Here is a 20,437-nt window from a genome sequence, read left to right as displayed (position 1 = left end):
ACGGTCTTCATGGAAGAGTCATCAGAAGAAAACCTCTTCTACATCCTCACCTCAAAAATCAGCGTTTGAACTTTGCAAATGAACATATAGACAAGCCTGATGCATTTTGGAAACAAGTTCTGTGGACCGATGAGGTTAAAATTGAACGTTTTTGCCGGAATGAGCAAAGGTACGTTTGGAGAAGAAGGGGAACAGAATTTAATGAAAAGAACCTCTGTCCAACTGTTAAGCATGGGGGTGGATCAAACATGCTTTGGGGTTGTATTGCAGCCAGTGGCACAGGGAACATCTCATGAGTAGAAGGAAAAATGGATTCAATAAAATTTCAGCAAATTTTGGATGCTAACTTGATGCCATCTGTGAAAAAGCTGAAGTTAAAGAGAGGATGGGTTCTACAAATGGATAATGATCCTAAACACACCTCGAAATCCACGGGGGATTACATCAAGAGGTGTAGACTGAAGGTTTTATGAGGCCTTCCCAATCTCCTGACCTCAACATAATTGAAAATCTATGGATAGACCTTAAAAGAGCAGTGCGTGACAGACAGCCCAGAAATCTCAAAGAACTGGAAGACTTTTGTAAGGAAGAATGGGCAAAGATACTTCAAACAAGAATTGAAAGACTCTTGGCTGGCTACAAAAAGTGTTTACAAGCTGTGATACTTGCCAAAGGGGGCAAGAATGTCTAATCTGTAATTTGATGCCTTTTGGAGATTTTTCCATCTTTCCTTCTCTATGCACATTAATAAAAAATTTTACTTGGGGTGCCCAAACTTTTGATCCCCACTATAACTCTTATTTTTCCACCTACAGACTCATATAAGGGCTTGTTTGTTGCGTCACCAGTTGTACTTTGCAATGACATCACTTCTTTTACCATGAAATCTACAGTGAAACACACACAAAATATTAGTGGGACAAAATTGGAAAAAAAAATGCAATTTTTAGGGGCTTTCTACACAGTGCACTTTTCGCAACCAGTGACACATTGGGAGACATTTATCAAAACCTGTATCAAAGAAGAGACGTGCAGTTGCCTATAGAAACCAATCAGGTCACTTTTTTCATTTTTCAGAGGCCTTTTTAAAAAAATAAAGAAGTGATCTGATTGGTTGCTATGGGCAACTGCACCACTCTTCCTCCACACAGGTTTTGATAAATCTCTCCCATTAGCTTTATTCTGTAGGTCCATATGATTACAACAATACCCAAATTGGGCCATTGACCATGCGGATTACTCAACATTGTATTTTATCATGTACGCACGCGGTGATACCACGTGTATTTTAATTTTTTTTTTTTACATTTTTTATTTAAAGCATGAGAAGGGGGATTATTAAAACTTTTAAGTGAAGGGGTTAATTCCCCCTTTTCTTTCTTTTTTTTAACACTTTTGCAGGAAAGTGGTTAAGCACATTTGTCTATAACTTCTAGGCAAATGTGTCTATAATAGCTGAGCTATTATAAGCAGATATGCCATTCAGGAGCATGAAAAAGCTAGGTGAGAAATTATCACCTAGATTTTCCGTGCTCCTGAATGCCATTGCTGTTTAAAGCTTAGAAGGATAACTTACTATAAATTATAGGCAAATCTGCCTATAATAGGAAAATATACAGGGTGGGCCATTTATATGGATACACCTTAATAAAATGGGAATGGTTGGTGATATTAACTTCCTGTTTGTGACACATTAGTATATGTGAGGGGGGAAACTTTTCAAGATGGGTGGTTTCCATGGTGGCCATTTTGAAGTCGGCCATTTTGAATCCAACTTTTGTTTTTTCAATAGGAAGAGGGTCATGTGACACATCAAACTTATTGTAAATTTCACAAGAAAAACAATGATGTGCTTGGTTTTAACGTAACTGTAACTTTATTATTTCATGAGTTATTTACAAGTTTCTGCCCACTTATAAAATGTGTTCAATGTGCTGCCCATTGTGTTGGATTGTCAATGCAACCCTCTTCTCCCACTCTTCACACACTGATAGCAACACCGCAGGGGAAATGCTAGCACAGGCTTCCAGTTTCCGTAGTTCCAGGTGCTGCACATCTCGTATCTTCACAGCATAGACAATTGCCTTCAGATAACCCCAAAGATAAAAGTCTAAGGGGGTCAGATCGGGAGACCTTGGGGGCCATTCAACTGGGGGCCATGCGAAATTGCTACATGATGATGTGTTTCTCTCTTTATGCACCGAAGCTGGCATGTTCCCTGAGTTTTTCCAGCAAGATGGTGCACCACCACATTATGGGTGTCAGGTCCGAGCATTCCTAGATGAACAGTTTCCTGGAAAGTGGATTGGTTGTCGTGGGCCAGTTGAATGGCCCCCAAGGTCTCCCGATCTGACCCCCTTAGACTTTTATCTTTGGGGTCATCTGAAGGCAATTGTCTACGCTGTGAAGATACGAGATGTGCAGCACCTGAAACTACGGATACTGGAAGCCTGTGCTAGCATTTCTCCTGCGGTGTTGCTGTCAGTGTGTGAAGAGTGGGAGAAGAGGATTGCATTGACAATCCAACACAATGGGCAGCACATTGAACACATTTTATAAGTGGTCAGAAACTTGTAAATAACTAATGAAAGAATAAAATTACGTTAAAACCAAGCACATCATTGTTTTTCTTGTGAAATTCCCAATCATTGTTTTTCTTGTGAAATTCCCATTTTCACTGCGGCGGTCCCGATCAGCCCCACTGAGCAGCCGGGAAGGTTTTACTTTAGTTTTAGATGCAGCGTTCAACTTTGAATGCCGCATCTAAAGGGTTAATAGCGCGCGGCACCGCAATCGCTGCCGCACCGTATTAGCCCCGGCTTCAGTTACATGCCGGGACGGACCCGATATGACACACGTTCTATCACGTGAGCCGGCCACGGGCGTAAATATACGTACGTGGTCGTTAAGGGGTTAAATCAGAAAAGTTTTCCTTTACGTTAATAGCCAAAGTTCTTTATCTACCAGTAGCGTTGCTAGAGAGATATGGGGAGGGGGTACCGCATCGGGTGACATCCTGACAGTAAGTAGCTGTACTCCAACTATCCTGCAACAACCCATCCACCCTCAGAAATTAAAAAAAATTGAAAACATACTATGACATTGGTGGGCAGAGTCTTGCGTTGCTGCGCTGAGGCCGGAGTTTACATCAGGAAGGAAGACAGTGCAGCACCAGCAGGCACATAAACAATAGTGAAGCCACATAAAGAAATTTTTTAAAAACAGGTCGGTACGTTACCCACCCCAAAATGTGCATGAAGCTGTATTACTATGGATGTTCCTTTTTTTAAAGGAAAAAGTTTAGTGCCACATATGGGTTATTTACGTAGTCTGTAAAAATTCTTACACAATTATTTTGTGCCTTATTCTATTTTAACACAAATGCAGTGATCGCATTTGATATGCAAAGTGAAAAAAAAAATTACTACGTGAGCAGATTTCAGAAATGTGCTTTGGAGTAAGCAAAAATCAAAGCATGTATAGAAAAGTCGCACGTGTGCTAAAAAAAATCTACTAAGGAGCTTGATAAATCTCCTTTTTTTTTTTTTTTTTTTTTTTTTTTTTTAAAGGTGCATAAAAATTGCAAACTTTTTTTGTGCAAACCTACACCACCCAAGGACTAAAACTTATCTATTTCACAGACACTTCTTTACCTACACTTTGTTGACGTTTTATTTTCAGTTTTTGTAACATAGATGAGTAAAGTAAGTGAAATAGTTCTTAAAGGAAATCTATTATCAGTGAATCAGCAGAGAACCGCTGATTCACTGATAAATCTATTATCAGTGAATCAGCAGAGAACCGCAGAACCATGCTCCAAGTCGGGCCTCGAGCTGGAGATACCGAAGAGGATTGCCAGAGAACCACAGCATGGAACGGGACAGGGTAAGTTCTGTTGTCATCAGTGTCACCTGCACTACCTGTCTGTACCGACAGGTTAGTGCAGGTGACACTAATGACAGATTTCCTTTAATAAAGTAAAATGGCTTAGAATATTGGTAATCTTTAATTATTAGGTTGTCTCTGGTTATGATAACATTTTTGGTATGGGTAAGTGCAGAAGAAGGGCTTTAAGCTGTTACAAAAAGACGAAAAAATTTGCCAGATACCAACAAAAGCCCTACGTGACACACAGACACACACTACAGACAGATACACTTACAGACACACTCACCTGGCTCTCCGTGGTTTCTTCTTTCCTGCGGTGGCCAGGACTGACGTGTGATGTCGCTGACGTCCTGCTGTGCGGGTCTGTGGAGGAACCTCACTGACGTGCCCTGTCAGTCCCGACCGCAGTCTCACTGTTTTAACCTGTTCAGGACGCAGGTCGTATGCATACGCCCTGCATCCGGAGTCCTTAAGGACGTAGGGTGTATGGCTACGCCCGTGGGAATTCCGGTCCCCACCGCTAGCCGGTTGGGGACCGGAACGGGATGCCTGCTGAAATCATTCAGCAGGCATCTCGGCACATCGCCGAGGGGGGTCCTGAGACCCCCCCCCATGTTGGCAATCACAGGAAATCGCATGTCAATTCAGAGATGCGATTTTCTGCTATTCCGGGCTGATCGGGTCTCTGGTCACCCGATCGCCCGGAAAATAGGGATGATCGGAGCTGTCAGTGACAGCCCCGATCATCCTAATGGATATGAATGAGGTCGCAGTGCTGCAATCTCCTCCTATACCCTGCCATTAGTCAGCCATGGAAACCCCCGCTCTGCCCACCCCTGGATGTCGGGCAGAACGGGGGAAGAAGATGGCGGCTGGTACCTGCAAAGAAGATGCCGTGGGGACCGCAGATCGTCGGTGACATCAGCGGAGATCAGCGGCGGAGGTAGGGAGGCGACTGCGTGGAGCATCAATAGAAGTGGCAGTAAAGCGATCTTTACTGCTGCCTTCCTAGTGGTTGCCAATTCAGCAGCTAATAAGTACAGGAAGGATTAAGATTTTTTAATAGAAGTAATTTACAAATCTGTTTAACTTTCTGGCACCAGTTGATTTAAAAAAAAAAAAAGTTTTTCACTGGAGTATCCCTTTAAGGTGAAAATGGGCTGGGTCCTTAAAGGGGTAGTCCAGTGGTGAAAAACTTATCCCCTATCCTAAGGATAGGGGATAAGTTTGAGATCGCGGGGGGTCCGACCACTGGGGCCCTGGCTCTCCGCCGAGATAGCGGGTGTCGACCCCCGCACGAAGCGGCGGACGACACGCCCCCTCAATACATCTCAATGGCAGAGCCGGAGATTGCCGAAGGCAGCGCTTCGGCTCTGCCATAGAGTTGTATTGAGGGGGCGTGTCGGCCGCCGCCTCGTGCGGAGGTCAACACGCCCCCTTCCCGCGGGCTGTCGGGGCTCCGTACAGGTGATCGCAGGGGGCACCAGCGGTCGGACCCCCGCGATCTGCAACTTACCCCCTATCCTTAGGATAGGGGATAAGTTGGTCACCACTGAGTCACCACTGGACTACTCCTTTAAGTGGTTAAAGGCTATGGTGCTGCTTAAGAACAGTGAGCCGCAGGGCTGGCGGCGGCTAACTGCTTTAGCATGGGGCTAGAGGGCTAGCTGCTTTGGGCCCCTAGGAATGACAGGGCACAAGGCAGCTGCCCCTTTTGCCCTGCACAGAAGTTGACTGGCGAAGTGAAGTCATGGGCAGCAGTTGCCCATAGTAACCAATCAGCTTCCAGCTCTAATTGGTTGTTATGGGCAACTGATTCACTTTTCCTCTACACAGGTTTTGGTAAATCACTACAGTGCGTCTAAATTTACTGCAAATAAAAACCGTGCCAAAGGCCCCACAGAGAACACACTGGTAAATTCCCTCCATGGGAATGATACAGCGCTGCAGAATGTGTTGGTGCTATGTAAGTAAAGAAAAAACACACTTGGGGGGGGGGGGGGGGGTCAAATCCTGTCCAGGAGAGATGTGGTGCCGTCACCCTAGGCAACCAATCTTTTAGTTTTCAGAGGCCTTATTAAAAATAGAAGCGATCAGACTGGTTGCTATAGGAACCTTTCCTCTACACAGGTTTTGGTAAATCACTACAGTGCGTCTTTTTGATAAATTTGGTGCAAGTAAATTTACTGCAAATAAAAACCGTGCCAAAGGCCCCACAGAGAACACACTGGTAAATTCCCTCCATGGGAATGATACAGCGCTGCAGAATGTGTTGGTGCTATGTAAGTAAAGAAAAAACACACTTGGGGGGGGGGATCAAATCCTGTCCAGGAGAGATGTGGTGCCGTCACCCTAGGCAACCAATCTTTTAGTTTTCAGTGGCCTTACTAAAAATAGAAGCGATCAGATTGGTTGCTATAGGAACCTTTCCTCTACACAGGTTTTGATAAAATTCCCCATAGTGCTCAGACAAAGGAAGGTACATGGGTTAATATGTATAAAGATACCAGACGATGTCTAGAGTAAATCTATTCATGTAAATGTCAGATCCAGTTCTTGATATCTGAGGAGAACCACAATGTCCAGCATGGCTGATAACACAGGGGACACGGATTACAATAGTTAAGTGGGGTGCAGTACACATAAAAGACATGAGAGGGCGCGCTATACCCGGCACGTTCTATTCAACACCCTTCTCAGGACGGTCACGTGCACTTTCTGTCCTCTACCACGGGGTAATCACAGCAGGAGCGTCAGGCCCCGCCCCCCTGAGATTGTTACGGGGCGGGGGCTGTGGGGGTGTCTGGCTGTTGCCATGGAGTTAGACGCTAGCTTTCTCTTGAGGAGCTGTAAGGTGACAATGTCCCCGCATCGCCCCTTGTGACCCCAGCTGGGAGGGAGGTGAGGACACGAGCCGAATCCCCCGGTACTTCACCTTCACACCTGGCCTGGAAAAGGTGAGAAGTGAATCAAAGCCGCGCACTGCTGTGGTGTGTACTCTGACCAAACAGCAGTCTCTGCCCGTCTATGGAGACCTGCCCCTGCCTGCTGTCACACAGGCTTCTCCTGTCCCAATAATACCCCCATCTAGTAAATGGTGAAGGAGATCAGCGGCTGCCAGGCACACGTGACTCTGCTTATCTCCTCATACACAAGTCTCACAACAATGAGCACCTAGGGGAGCACCAGATCATGCCACAGAGATGAAAGGGCATTAAAGGGTTACCATGTGGGACAATATCTGAAACATTTCCATCATGTTCAGTGTTAGTATTGGGGACCATGTCATTCTAGTTCCTGCACATACATGACTAATAGAAAGCTGTATGTATCCCTGTATGTAGGAGGTGAAGATGAGCAGTATTGGAGAAGAAAGGTCTGATGCCAGTGACTCTTCAGCAGAAGAAGAGGAGGAGAAGCCACTGAGCGCATTACCTCCTTATAATGCTAAAGAGGAAAGTCCTAAGGATGTAACTGCTAGTCCTACCTTCCAGTGCCTGAATGAGGTAAAGAAATCCATACGTCTACAATGCAGTAATAACCGTATTCCCACCATTACAAATGATTGCATATTAAAGGGGTATTCCAGGCAAAAACTTTTTTTTATATATCAACTGGCTCCGGAAAGTTAAACAGATTTGTAAATTACTTCTATTAAAAAATCTTAATCCTTCCAATAGTTATTAGCTTCTGAAGTTGAGTTGCTGTTTTCTGTCTAACTGCTTTCTGATGACTCACGTCCCGGGAGCTGTGCAGTTCCTATGGGGATATTCTCCCATCATGCACAGCTCCCGGGACGTGACATCATCATTGAGCAGTTAGACAGAAAACTTCAGAAGCTAATAACTATTGGAAGGATTAAGTTTTTTTAATAGAAGTAATTTACAAATCTGTTTAACTTTCCGGAGCCAGTATATATATATAAAAAAAAGTTTTTGCCTGGAATACCCCTTTAATTGTTGGGCAGAAAACAGCAGCACAGCCACATTCAGGTGAATCATGTTGCGGTCCCCACAGAGCAGTACACAGACCAAAGGGTCCTCCACCCAGCAATAGGTCAGAGATGTTGGATCCGATCAATCCTAACTTTATGGGGCAGCTTAGCCATATATCATGATGTGGTGGCCCAGTACGGGATGGTGTTTCCTCGTACTTCTCCTGCCCTGTCAGGCAGAGTCTCTCCATGTCCCCAGGGCCCCCTTTATGTATTATCCCCTGTGTATATAAGTTGTGATATTAAAGGGGTACTCCACTGCTCAATGTTGGGAACAAACTGTCCCATAGACTTGCATTGTAGGGGCGGGGCGTGATGTCATGAGGGGGTGGGGCTATTATGTCACGAGCTCCTGGCGAAGGCTTCAGCATTCAGAACAGTTTGTTCCAAACGCTGAGCAGCGGAGTACCCCTTTAATGTACTGTTTTTTTACTTGTTATACCATGTGATTGTTACCCAGGAGGCATTAGTGACCAGGTGACCCCCTCCAAGTGACATATGGGCTCCTTTCACAGCCCCCTATATAACCAGGGGAGGGACTGCAATCACTCTCTTCCAGCTCTCTTAGTTCCTGAGGTCCAGTGCAGTCAAGTCGTCTCAGTGTGTGTGTCCGAAGCATTATAGGCCTCAAGCCTAAAGTCTGCAGCCACCTGTCAATTGCAAGTAAGCCAAAGTCATCTAATTGTCAGTCATCAAGTCAGTCAAGTCAAGTCTACTGTTTAGTCACTGTGGCCTGCACCAAAGTCTGTCTAATTACTGCAAGTCCCAGCAAGCCTTCGAGGTACCCCTGTGTCACTGGTCCTCCTTGGGATATTGGCTGTACTGCATAGACTGTGTCATCTGTCTACCCTAAGTAAAGCTATCGTTTGTCCGTAACTTGGCATCTGTGTCTTCATTGCCCCCCGTGCATAGCCCAGGACCAGCGGTATTACCTTCGGGTGGTTAAGGCTAAACCACGCCCTGGTATCACGACAAGAAGGGGTTAATAACATCTGCCCCTTGGGTTATAGCATCTACCCTGCAACTCATACCCTGACGCCACAATAAGAATCTGCTCTAAATATTTAGTAGACTGTGCACATAGCAGCCAATCACATCTCAGATTTTATTTCTCATTGCTGTGATAAAATGAAAGCTGAGCTGTGATTGGTTGCTATAGACGACAAAGAGAATTTTTACTATAAGGGTGGGTTCACACTACAATTTTACTGTACAGGAACCTTTCAATGAGCCGACCGGAGTCCAACAGAGACTCATTTTTTGCCTGGTTTGGTGAACTGGACCTAAAATTGTGGCATACCACAGGTTTAGGTCCAGTCAGAAAACCGGATACGGGCAAAAATGAGCCGACCGGAGTCACTGTTTGACTCCTGTCGGACCATTGCAATGAATTAGATACGGGTCGGACCGGCTAGGATACGGGAGCGCCTGCTTTTCGCTCCCCCCAGCCAGATCCACTTCCTGTACAGTAAAATCGTAGTGTGAAACCAGCCTAAGACAGCTTGCTAAAAATCGCCCAATCACTTAATTAGATACCTGCTGTGGTGTTGTTAACCCTTTAACGTATCCCTAATTTCCTTACATCCCCATTAAACGATGGGGAGTTAAAGAGGTTATCCAGTGACCTAAAAAAAAGAAGTAGTGGTGGATCAATGTTAGAAAGAGGGCATGGCTTGATGATATGGCATCAGGAAGGGGCTTGGCTTACAAGAGGAGAACACTGAAACCCTGGACTAAGGGTCTTTGTTTGGAGATGAAGTGGACAGTGGATGATAGGTTTTTCTTCACTAATGCCTGTCACAACATATTCCATCAGGGAAAACGGCCCAGTACAGGTAATAAGTGTATATAAAATACAGTTAGTCTGGCTCTGAGGGGACAAAATATAAATCATGTTTGCTATCTACATTACCCCTTTAAGTGTCATACAATACTGCAGTGCTTTAAGTGGCCCAAAAGAGGTGTCGGTACTGTACTTTCGGTTCAAGGCACACCGCAGACATTTTTTTTTCCCGCCGGGCACCCCTACCCAAGTTGACGAGCAAAAAAAAAAAAAGGGATTACACAATGCACAATGGGCAATGGGGGAGATTTATCAAAATCTGTCCGGAGGAAAAGTTAATGAGTTGCCCACAGCAACCAATCAGATAGCTTCTTTCATTTTTCAGAGGCCTTGTTAAAAATGAAAGAGGCAATCTGATTGGTTGCTATGTCCAGAGTAGGAGAAAATCCCCATAGCAAATCTATGCTGCTCTGGACAGTTCCTGACATGGACAGAGGTGTCAGTAGAGAGCATTGTGGACAAGACAAAAAAGAAATTTAAAAAAGAAAAGAATTTCCTCTGTAGCATACAGCTGCTATTAAGTACTGAAAGGATTAAGAGTTTAAAATAGAAGTAATTTACAAATCTATTTAACTTTCTGGCAATTGGGCAACTTTTTCTCTGGACAGGTTTTGATAAATCTCCTCCAATATCTATTTATCTATGGATATGTAGTTTACAGTGCTGCTTTATACAGCAACTCACAAATGACGTCTTCTAAAATCAGCGTTGTTCCCTTCTCTTCTCCATCTGGTCTGGGCCATCATGACGGTTTCTTCCAGCCACAATTCTTCACCGTTAAACCTGCAAAACAAACTTATTAGGCTCCGCACTTTATCAGCATCAGCCTCCAGATTCCCCTTTTACAAGTGGAGAGGAATACAGGGACGTATAAGTGTACATGGGTGACAGGTGTGTAGAGGAGTGTACATGGGTGGCAAAGGGGTGTAGAGGAGTGTACATGGGTGGCAGAGGGGTGTAGAGGGGTGTACATGGGTGACAGAGGGGTGTAGATGAGTGTACATGGGTGGCAGAGGGGTGTACATGGGTGGCAGAGGGGTGTAGAGGGGTGTACATGGGTGACAGAGGGGTGTAGAGGAGTGTACATGGGTGACAGAGGGGTATAGAGGAGTGTACATGGGTGGCCGAGAGGTGTAGAGGAGTGTACATGGGTGGCAGAGGGGTGTAGAGGGGTGTACATGGGTGACAGAGGGGTGTAGAGGAGTGTACATGGGTGGCAGAGGGGTGTATAGGAGTGTACATGGGTGACAGAGGGGTATATAGGAATGTACATGGGTGACAGAGGGGTATATAGGAATGTACATGGGTGACAGAGGGGTGCAAAGGAGTGTACATGGGTGACGGAGGGGTGTATAGGAGTGTACATGGGTGACAGAGGGGTGTAGAGGAGTGTACATGGGTGACAGAGGGGTGCAGAGGAGTGTACATGGGTGACAGAGGGGTGTAGAGGAGTGTACATGGGTGGCAGAGAGGTGTAGAGGAGTGTACATGGGTGACAGAGGGGTGTAGAGGAGTGTACATGGGTGGCAGAGGGGTGTATAGGGGTGTACATGGGTGATAGAGGGGTGTAGAGGAGTGTACATGGGTGAAAGAGGGGTGTAGAGGAGTGTACATGGGTGAAAGAGGGGTGTAGAGGAGTGTACATGGGTGACAGAGGGGTGTATAGGAGTGTACATGGGTGGCAGAGGGGTGTAGAGGGGTGTACATGGGTGACAGAGGGGTGTAGAGGAGTGTACATGGGTGGCAGAGGGGTGTAGAGGAGTGTACATGGGTGACAGAGGGGTGCAGAGGAGTGTACATGGGTGACAGAGGGGTGCAGAGGAGTGTACATGGGTGGCAGAGGGGTGCAGAGGAGTGTACATGGGTGACAGAGGGGTGCAGAGGAGTGTACATGGGTGACAGAGGGGTGTAGAGGAGTGTACATGGGTGACAGAGGGGTGTAGATGAGTGTACATGGGTGACAGAGGGGTGTAGAGGAGTGTACATGGGTGACAGAGGGGTGTACATGGGTGACAGAGGGGTGTAGAGGAGTATACATGGGTGACAGAGGGGTGTAGAGGAGTGTACATGGGTGGCAGAGGGGTGTAGAGGAGTGTACATGGGTGACAGAGGGGTGCAGAGGAGTGTACATGGGTGACAGAGGGGTGCAGAGGAGTGTACATGGGTGGCAGAGGGGTGTAGAGGAGTGTACATGGGTGACAGAGGGGTGCAGAGGAGTGTACATGGGTGACCGAGGGGTGTAGAGGAGTGTACATGGGTGACAGAGGGGTGTAGAGGAGTGTACATGGGTGACAGAGGGGTGTAGAGGAGTGTACATGGGTGACAGAGGGGTGTACATGGGTGACAGAGGGGTGTAGAGGAGTATACATGGGTGACAGAGGGGTGTAGAAGAGTGTACATGGGTGACAGAGGGGTATAGAGGAGTGTACATGGGTGGCAGAGGGGTGTAGAGGGGTGTACATGGGTGACAGAGGGGTGTAGAAGAGTTTACATTGGTGACAGAGGGGTGTAGAAGAGTGTACATTGGTGACAGAGGGGTGTAGAAGAGTGTACATGGATGAAAGGGGGCATAGGGGGTGTACATGGGTGACAGAGGGGTGTACATGGGTGACAGAGGGGTGTAGAGGAGTGTACATGGGTGACAGAGGGGTGTAGAGGAGTGTACATGGGTGACAGAGGGGTGTAGAGGAGTATACATGGGGGACAGAGGGGTGTAGAAGAGTGTACATGGGTGACAGAGGGGTATAGAAGAGTGTACATGGGTGGCAGAGGGGTGTAGAGGGGTGTACATGGGTGACAGAGGGGTGTAGAAGAGTGTACATTGGTGACAGAGGGGTGTAGAAGAGTGTACACGGATGAAAGGGGGCATAGGGGGGTGTACATGGGTGACAGAGGGGTGTACATGGGTGACAGAGGGGTGTAGAAGAGTGTACATGGGTGACAGGAGTGGACAGGAGTGACAAGGTGGGGACAGGGATGACAAAGGGTCAGAGGGGTGAACATGGGTGACAAGGATGTGATCAGAGGGGTGGACAATGGGGGATGAACATGGGTGACAGGGATGACAGAGGGGTGGATAGGGAGATGGCCAAGGTGGACATGGGTGACAGGAGGGTGGTCAAGTGGTTAAAAGAGGGGTGGACAGGAGTGACAAAGGGGTGAATAGGGGGTGGACATGGGTGACAGGAGGGTGGTCAAGTGGTTAAAAGAGGGGTGGACAAGGGGGTGAATAGGGGGTGGACATGGGTGACAGTTGTAGACTGGGGGGTGGTCAGAGGGGTGAACATGTGTGACGGGGGTGACAGAGGGGTGAATAGGGGGTGGGCTTTCCTCCCCTCTCCACCAGGGCACCGAGCCAGGGCTCCGGCAGGGCACTCACTGCGCCGCTGGGGGGAGGGGGACGAATCACTACAACTGCAAATATGTCAGGGCTGCAGGGGGAGGCAGACGATGAAAGATGCAGGGGGACGATAGGAGATGCAGGGGGACGCTGTGTGCACACGCACAGCAAAGCGCACAGATACTTCCCTTCCCCCCTGCGCGCTGTGAGTCACAGGTGCGCAGGCCAGGGCGGGAAATTAAAAATAAAATAAATTGACGGGCAAATCCCGTGGCACCCCGGGCAGTGCCAAACGCGCAGCCAAATTATTAAAACAGTACAAATTAGCGTTCCGGTACACTAAAAGCGCGTTCTGGGCGCACGGAGAGGTGCTGGTACTGTCAAGAGGCATTTTTGGAAGTGGGGGTACTGAGTACCGCTGTGTTCCGGCCCACTTAAAGCACTGAAATACTGTCTTGCCAAATATAAATTAATCCTTTTAAAACTTTGGTTGTGTTTGAAAATGGAAGTAGCTGAAAACAACCAAATCTTCCTGTTAATATTCAAGAGAAGAATGTGGGTTGTAGTGATAATATATGCTGCTGCTATGCTTCCATTCTCTTGTGAAATCAAATCACTTAAAGGGGTACTCTGGTGAAAACCTTTTTTTTTTTAATCAACTGGTGCCAGAAAGTTAAACAGATTTGTACATTAATTCTATTAAAAAATCTTAATCCTTCCTGTACTTATTAGCTGCTGAATACTACAGCGGAAATTCTTTTCTTTTTGAAACACAGAGCTGTCTACTGACATCACGAGAACAGTGCTCTCTGCTGACATCTCTGTCCATTTTATGAACTGTCCAGAACCGCATATGTTTGCTAGGGTGATTTCCTTTTACCCTGGACAGTTCCTAAAATGGACAGAGATGTCAGCAGAGAGCACTGTGCTCATGATGTCAGCAGATAGCTCTGTGTTTTAAACGGAAAATAATTTCCGCTGTAGTATTCAGCAGCTAATAAGTACAGGAAGGATTAAGATTTTTTAATAGAAGTAATTTACTAATCTGTTTAACTTTCTGGCACCAGTTGATTTAAAAAAAAAAATGTTTTTCACTGGAGTACCCCTTTAAATACCTTGTAAGATAGGGGTACTAGATGGGTACTAGTTTTGGTGTTATTTCTCCTTATATGTATATTTATACTGTAAGTAGGCACTTCTGTAGAGACTGGCTGTTTAAAGGAGTAGTCCAGTGGTGATTCAGTGGTGAGCAACTTATCCCCTATCCTAAGGATAGGGGATAAGTTGCAGATCGCGGGGGTCCGACCGTTGGGGCCCCCCGAGATCTCCTGTATGGAGCCCCGACAGCCGGCGGGAAGGGGGCGTGTCGACCTCCACACGAGGCGGCGGCCGACACGCCCCCTCAATACAACTCTATGGCAGAGCCGAAGCGCTGCTTTCGGCAATCTCCGGCTCTGCCATAGAGATGTATTGAGGGGGCGTGTCGGACCCCCCGCGATCTCAAACTTATCCCCCATCCTTAGGATAGGGGATACGTTTTTCCCCACTGGACTACCCCTTTAAAGCTATGTTCACATACAGTTTATTCAGTCATTTTTGAGCATAAAAAAACAGACCACTTAGCATTTTGTTTCTTTCTATTTTTTATTTTTTTTGCCTTGGGTTTTCAGTCCATTTTTCTACCTGTTTTGACCCACAATAACATGTAAGAATGTAGCCAAAATTTTCAAGATGCCTATACATAAGATAAAAGTTTGCAGAAACAGTTGTTTTTAGCCTTTTTGGCTGACTGTATATAGATCACAGTTACCTACAGTAGACTATTGTAATCTATCAGGTTTGATATTTCTAGCGATTATCAGCTGAAACTACTTGTGTATGTTATGATTGTCTGAATATGGCCAATCATTTGCCTACTGTATTGGTATATATTCATCATTCATGTCTGTGATGTACGTTGGACTGATAGTAATCAGATATGACATGAGATTTCTATACACAGCCCCTTGGAAGATCTAGCTAAATTTCAAGAGATGCTGACAGTCTGATGTGTGAGTTGGGTATACACATGAGATTAATAGCAGACAGGATCTGCAGATAAAAATCTCCCATCTTTTACCTGATTAAGGCCCCTTTCACACTACCGTTACTCCTCATCGAGAACAGTCGTCAAAGTCTCTTTTTTTCCCCCTGACTTTAACCCCTTAAGGACTCAGCCCATTTTGGCCTTAAGGACTCAGACAATTAAATTTTTACGTTTTCATTTTTTCCTCCTCGCCTTCTAAAAATCATAACTCTTTTATATTTTCATCCACAGACTAGTATGAGGGCTTGTTTTTTGCGCGACCAGTTGTCCTTTGTAATGACATCACTCATTATATCATAAAATGTATGGTGCAACAAAAAAACACTATTTTTGTGGGGAAATTAAAACGAAAAACGCAATTTTGCTAATTTTGGAAGGTTTCGTTTTCACACCGTACAATTTATGGTAAAATTGACATGTGTTCTTTATTATGAGGGTCAATACGATTAAAATGATACCCATTATTATATACTTTTATATTATTGTTGCGCTTAAAAAAAATCACAAACTTTTTAACCAAATTAGTACGTTTATAATCCCTTTATTTTGATGACCTCTAACTTTTTTATTTTTCCGTATAAGCGGCGGTATGGGGGCTCATTTATTGCGCCATGATCTGTACTTTTTTTTAATACCACATTTGCATATAAAAAACTTTTAATACATTTTTTATAATTTTTTTTAATAAAATGTATTAAAAAAAGTAGGAATTTGTGACTTTTTTTTTTTTTTTCGTTCACGCCGTTCACCGTACGGGATCATTAACATTTTATTTTAATAGTTCGGACATTTACGCATGCGGCGATACCAAATATGTCTATAAAAAATGTTTTTTACGCTTTTTGGGGGTAAAATAGGAAAAAACGGACGTTTTACTTTTTTATTTGGGGAGGGGATTTTTCACTTTTTTTTTACTTTTACTTTTACATTTTTTAACATTTTTTTTTACACTTGAATAGTCCCCATAGGGGACTATTCATAGCAATACCATGATTGCTAATACTGATCTGTTCTATGTATAGGACATAGAACAGATCAGTGTTTTCGGTCATCTCCTGCTCTGGTCTGCTCGATCACAGACCAGAGCAGGAGACGCCGGGAGCAGCGCTGCGGGCGATCCGATCGTTCATTTAAATCGCGCACTGCCGCAGATGCCGGGATCTGTATTGATCCCGGCACCTGAGGGGTTAATGGCGGACGCCCGCGAGATCGCGGGCGTCGGCCATTGCCGGCGGGTCCCTGGCTGCGATCAGCAGCCGGGATCAGCCGCGCATGACACGGGCATCGCTCCGATGCCCGTGGTTATGCACAGGACGTAAATGTACGTCCTGGTGCGTTAAGTACCACCTCACCAGGACGTACATTTACGTCCTGCGTCCTTAAGGGGTTACTGACCGTTCTCATGACGGGGAGCAACGTGCAACAACGGATCCTGGCAGCTCCCATTTACTATTATGGGGGGGCGCCGTGCACCGTAATGAATAGCGAGAGAAAAAGACGGTACAAGTTGTAAATTTTCTCCCGCTATTCTGTCCGGCTCTCCCGATGGCCGTCACACTGCCGTGTACTAACGGCAATGTGAAAGAAGCCTAACCAGAAATGTAATGTAAGCTTTAACAGCATGAACAGGGAAATACACATTTTGCAGGACTATACAGCACAAGAGTGTGAATTACATCCTTCAGGCAGATTACTTTCTTCTGTTTAACGTTAGACGAGTACTCCAGCAAAAATTAACTGTAGCTGATTGCAGAGGGTCCAACCACTGGGACCCCCGTGATCTCCGGAATGGAACCCCAGCTCTCTCAGTGAGGAGCCCGTGTCGTCTACCAGTAGACGCATGCAATCTATTAAAGGGGTTATCCACCATAAGGTGATTTTAGTATGTACCTGGCAGACAGTAATGGACATGCTTAGGAAGGATCTGCGGTTGTCTTGGGGCTAAATGGCTATGCTGTGAGATTACCATAATACTGTGGTTAGCTTTTTGTGAACTGGTATTTCCTATTTTTGTTTTGTTTTGTTTTCTTTTTTTTACTACAAATCCCATAATTCCATTTTCTTCTCTCCCACACATCAGCCACCCCACCCATTGAAACATAATTGTGCTCCATCCATTCAAAAGACCTATGGTTTTCAGTCAGGGTGCCTACAGCTGTTGCATTAGTTGCAGATTGATCTCTCTTGATCTCTCTTCCACCAAGCGATCACTTCACTTCACACTTCACTTGAAGCAGACAGGCTGGCTCCCTGTCATCAGCTGACTAGTGAGTCAGGTCTCGGCCGCATTGCAACCTGGGAAAAATCTGAGACAACATTAATTTTATATTCTGTTAAAAATAAATATTGGGGTGAAAATCACATAAGAATTGTGAGAAAACCGTCACACAGGTACAGACACTATATTATGAACTATACTAACTTTGCATCCCCTGTAGCATAGTCAAAAAATAATAATTCCTGGAATACCCCTTTAATTTCTATGATAGCGCTGATAATGCCTGAGTGCTGTACTTTGGTCTTTTCGGCACTCCCAAGTGAATGGAGCGCGTTACAGTTCCTAAGTTTCCTTTGTTTGTTTTTTTCATTCTTTCTTAAAGGAAACCTGTCACCATGAAAATGTTATCCACACTATTGGCATTCTATTATAGAGCAAGAAGAGCAGAGTGGATTGATATATATCTTTGAGGGAAACAATTAAGTATAACTTGTAAATTATTGATTGAAATCGTTGCTCTTTCTGTTATAAGGAGTCCAGTGAACAGAGCCACTCAACAATAGGACTAAGCACTGGACTTTGAAGCGGCAGAATTTCTGCAATTCCTCACAATCTCCGTTCCGCAAAGTTTGCTGAACAAAATTGTGGCAGAATTCTGTGTTCTCTAAACACAACACAAAATTCTGCCGAAATTCAAGCCACATTGAGTTCAATAGGATTCAGTCTACAATTCTGCAAAATTTAAAGAAATCATTTCTATAAAAATATATTTCACTGTGCTCAGCTTCTACTATAACTACTATACCACCTGGGGCATTTTTGGACATTTTACAACTAATGACAGAAAAGCTTTAAAGGGACTATATCAGGACATTGTATTTGAATAAACCATGACCAAATTTATGGTATAGTATAGGATTATGTTCCAGGAAAGTGCTTTGCTTGATGAAACAAATACTCTAATGTAATTTTAGTTTCTGTCCACCTGATGGCAGTAGCGGGTCAACTTATTAAAATAATGGCAAGCTTTAAAAAAATAAAAATAAATGTGACCGAAAACTTTACCTGTCTGTAATAGGAAATATAAAACCAACGACCTCCAGACCAGTGGATGATAGAGCGCTGAGGGACCAGGCAACACTTGAAGCAATCAGCTTTTATTCCCAACATGCAACGCGTTTCGCGCTAGTGCGCTTCATCAGGCATATGGACAAGGGGAACAGGAAGCAGTCTATATGCACACTCCAAGTTAATTACTTAACCCCTTGGTGTCAGAAAAAATCATTCACCAAGGGAGTCACATGATGCACAACACACATGGGGCGTTAACCCTTAAATTGCCAAAAAAGGAAATACATCAACACAATAGCAACACAGACCAAGGTATGTTCATGTGCAAAATACGCGTAGATAATATTGCACTCATATAAAGTGCAAACTGCATGATAATAAATACATGTAGACGTATAGAGTGTATATATATATATATATATATATATATATATATATATATATAAATAAATAAAAATTAAATAAAAGATGACAAATAAGATAATGATACAAAAATGCTAAAATACAAAAATACTAAATTATTTGGTTGGGGTCCCCCGAACAAGCAGATTAATTCGTTTCCCATCTAAATCAAAATAATTGGGGCCTCAAGTTTACCCCCCATTTTTCTGACACTCAGATTGAGTTTTTAGACCTTTTAATTAGGAGGGACGTTAATGGAGTGATTTTTACTGAAACATATTTCAGAAGTGTAGACGTTAACCGTTTTTTAGATTTTTCTAGCACACACTACCCGAAATGGTTAAAAAACGTACCATACGTTCAGTATTTGCGTGTACGCAAAAATTGCACTTTAGACTCTGATTTTGTTAAACAAGCACGCACCTTAAAATCACGATTTGTTAGTAAGGGGTACCCTGTACCCCTTCTTTCAAATGCCTTCAACAGAGTTAAAAACTTGAAACAAAGTGACCTAGTGTCCATTCGGGGGGGGGGGGGGGGGGACACACCGGTTGTAGAGACATGAAATCCAAACATGATTTTAAATTCAATTTCATTACTAATTTTAATTGTGCTTCTAGTAATATTAAAGACATTTTAAGGAGGCACTGGTCTATCATCCGTGATGACCCGATCCTGAGTAAAATTGTCCCTGAACATCCTGGGGTTACATTTAGAAGGTCGCCTAACCTTCGTAATCTCCTAGCCCCCAGTAGATTAAGACATAAACCCACCACCCCATACCAGCTACCACCTGTGGCATGCAAAGGTGCAATAAATTGCGTTGCCTGTGTTGCGAGATGGTGTGCGCTGACTGCTTTTTCAAATCAGCCATTACTAATGAGAGGTTTTTTATTAATGGTTCTTTTTCTTGTGAGAGTTCTTTTGTAATCTATTTATTGACCTGTGATTGTCATCTTCAGTATGTCGGGCGCACTGTGCAGCCAGTGCGGGCTCGTATGAACAAGCATCGATCCAATATAAAAAACGGATTCATGCTGCACAGTGTGTCCCGCCATTTTTCTATGTTTCATTATAAGAATGTAGCCTGCCTGAAACTGATGATATTGGAAACTATCTCTGATACGGTTTAGAATAGATTACAGAGGCTTATTAACCCTGAGGCCTATTGGATATTTAAATTATGTACCTTATTTCCAAACAGACTTAATGAAACCATTGAAAATACTTGCTGATTTTTTAAAATTGAGTATTTTTGTATCATTATCTTATTTGTCATCTTTTATTTTATTTTTTTATATATATATACTCTATACGTCTACATGTATTTATTATCATGCAGTTTGCACTTTATATGAGTGCAATATTATCTACGCGTATTTTGCACATGAACATACCTTGGTCTGTGTTGCTATTGTGTTGATGTATTTCCTTTTTTGGCAATTTAAGGGTTAACGCCCCTTGTGTGTTGTGCATCATGTGACTCCCTTGGTGAATGATTTTTTTCTGACACCAAGGGGTTAAGTAATTAACTTGTAGTGTGCATATAGACTGCTTCCTGTTCCCCTTGTCCATATGCCTGATGAAGCGCACTA

At 44.3% G+C, this 20,437-nt stretch overlaps 1 protein-coding gene across 3 annotated transcripts in view; it reads left to right on the top strand.

The window, feature by feature from the left end:
• The first annotated feature begins 5,468 nt into the window (after positions 1–5,468).
• CCDC146 (coiled-coil domain containing 146) overlaps positions 5,469–20,437 on the top strand; it is a 119,684-nt gene continuing 104,715 nt past the window's right edge. Inside the window, exons 1-3 of one of the 3 annotated variants that reach the window (XM_056573464.1) lie at positions 5,469–5,724; positions 6,019–6,170; positions 7,233–7,394. In XM_056573464.1, coding sequence (XP_056429439.1) covers positions 6,132–6,170; positions 7,233–7,394 — 201 coding nt within the window. In that variant the 5' untranslated portion in view covers positions 5,469–5,724; positions 6,019–6,131. Of the gene's footprint in view, positions 5,725–6,018; positions 6,171–6,641; positions 6,846–7,232; positions 7,395–20,437 lie in introns of those variants that run through there. The other 2 variants (XM_056573465.1, XM_056573466.1) reach the window with 2 other exon arrangements.

This window comes from Hyla sarda, chromosome 4 (assembly GCF_029499605.1).
Source record: "Hyla sarda isolate aHylSar1 chromosome 4, aHylSar1.hap1, whole genome shotgun sequence".
NCBI classification, from domain to species: Eukaryota; Metazoa; Chordata; class Amphibia; order Anura; family Hylidae; genus Hyla; species Hyla sarda.
This window is presented reverse-complemented; position numbering and strand designations above follow the sequence as displayed.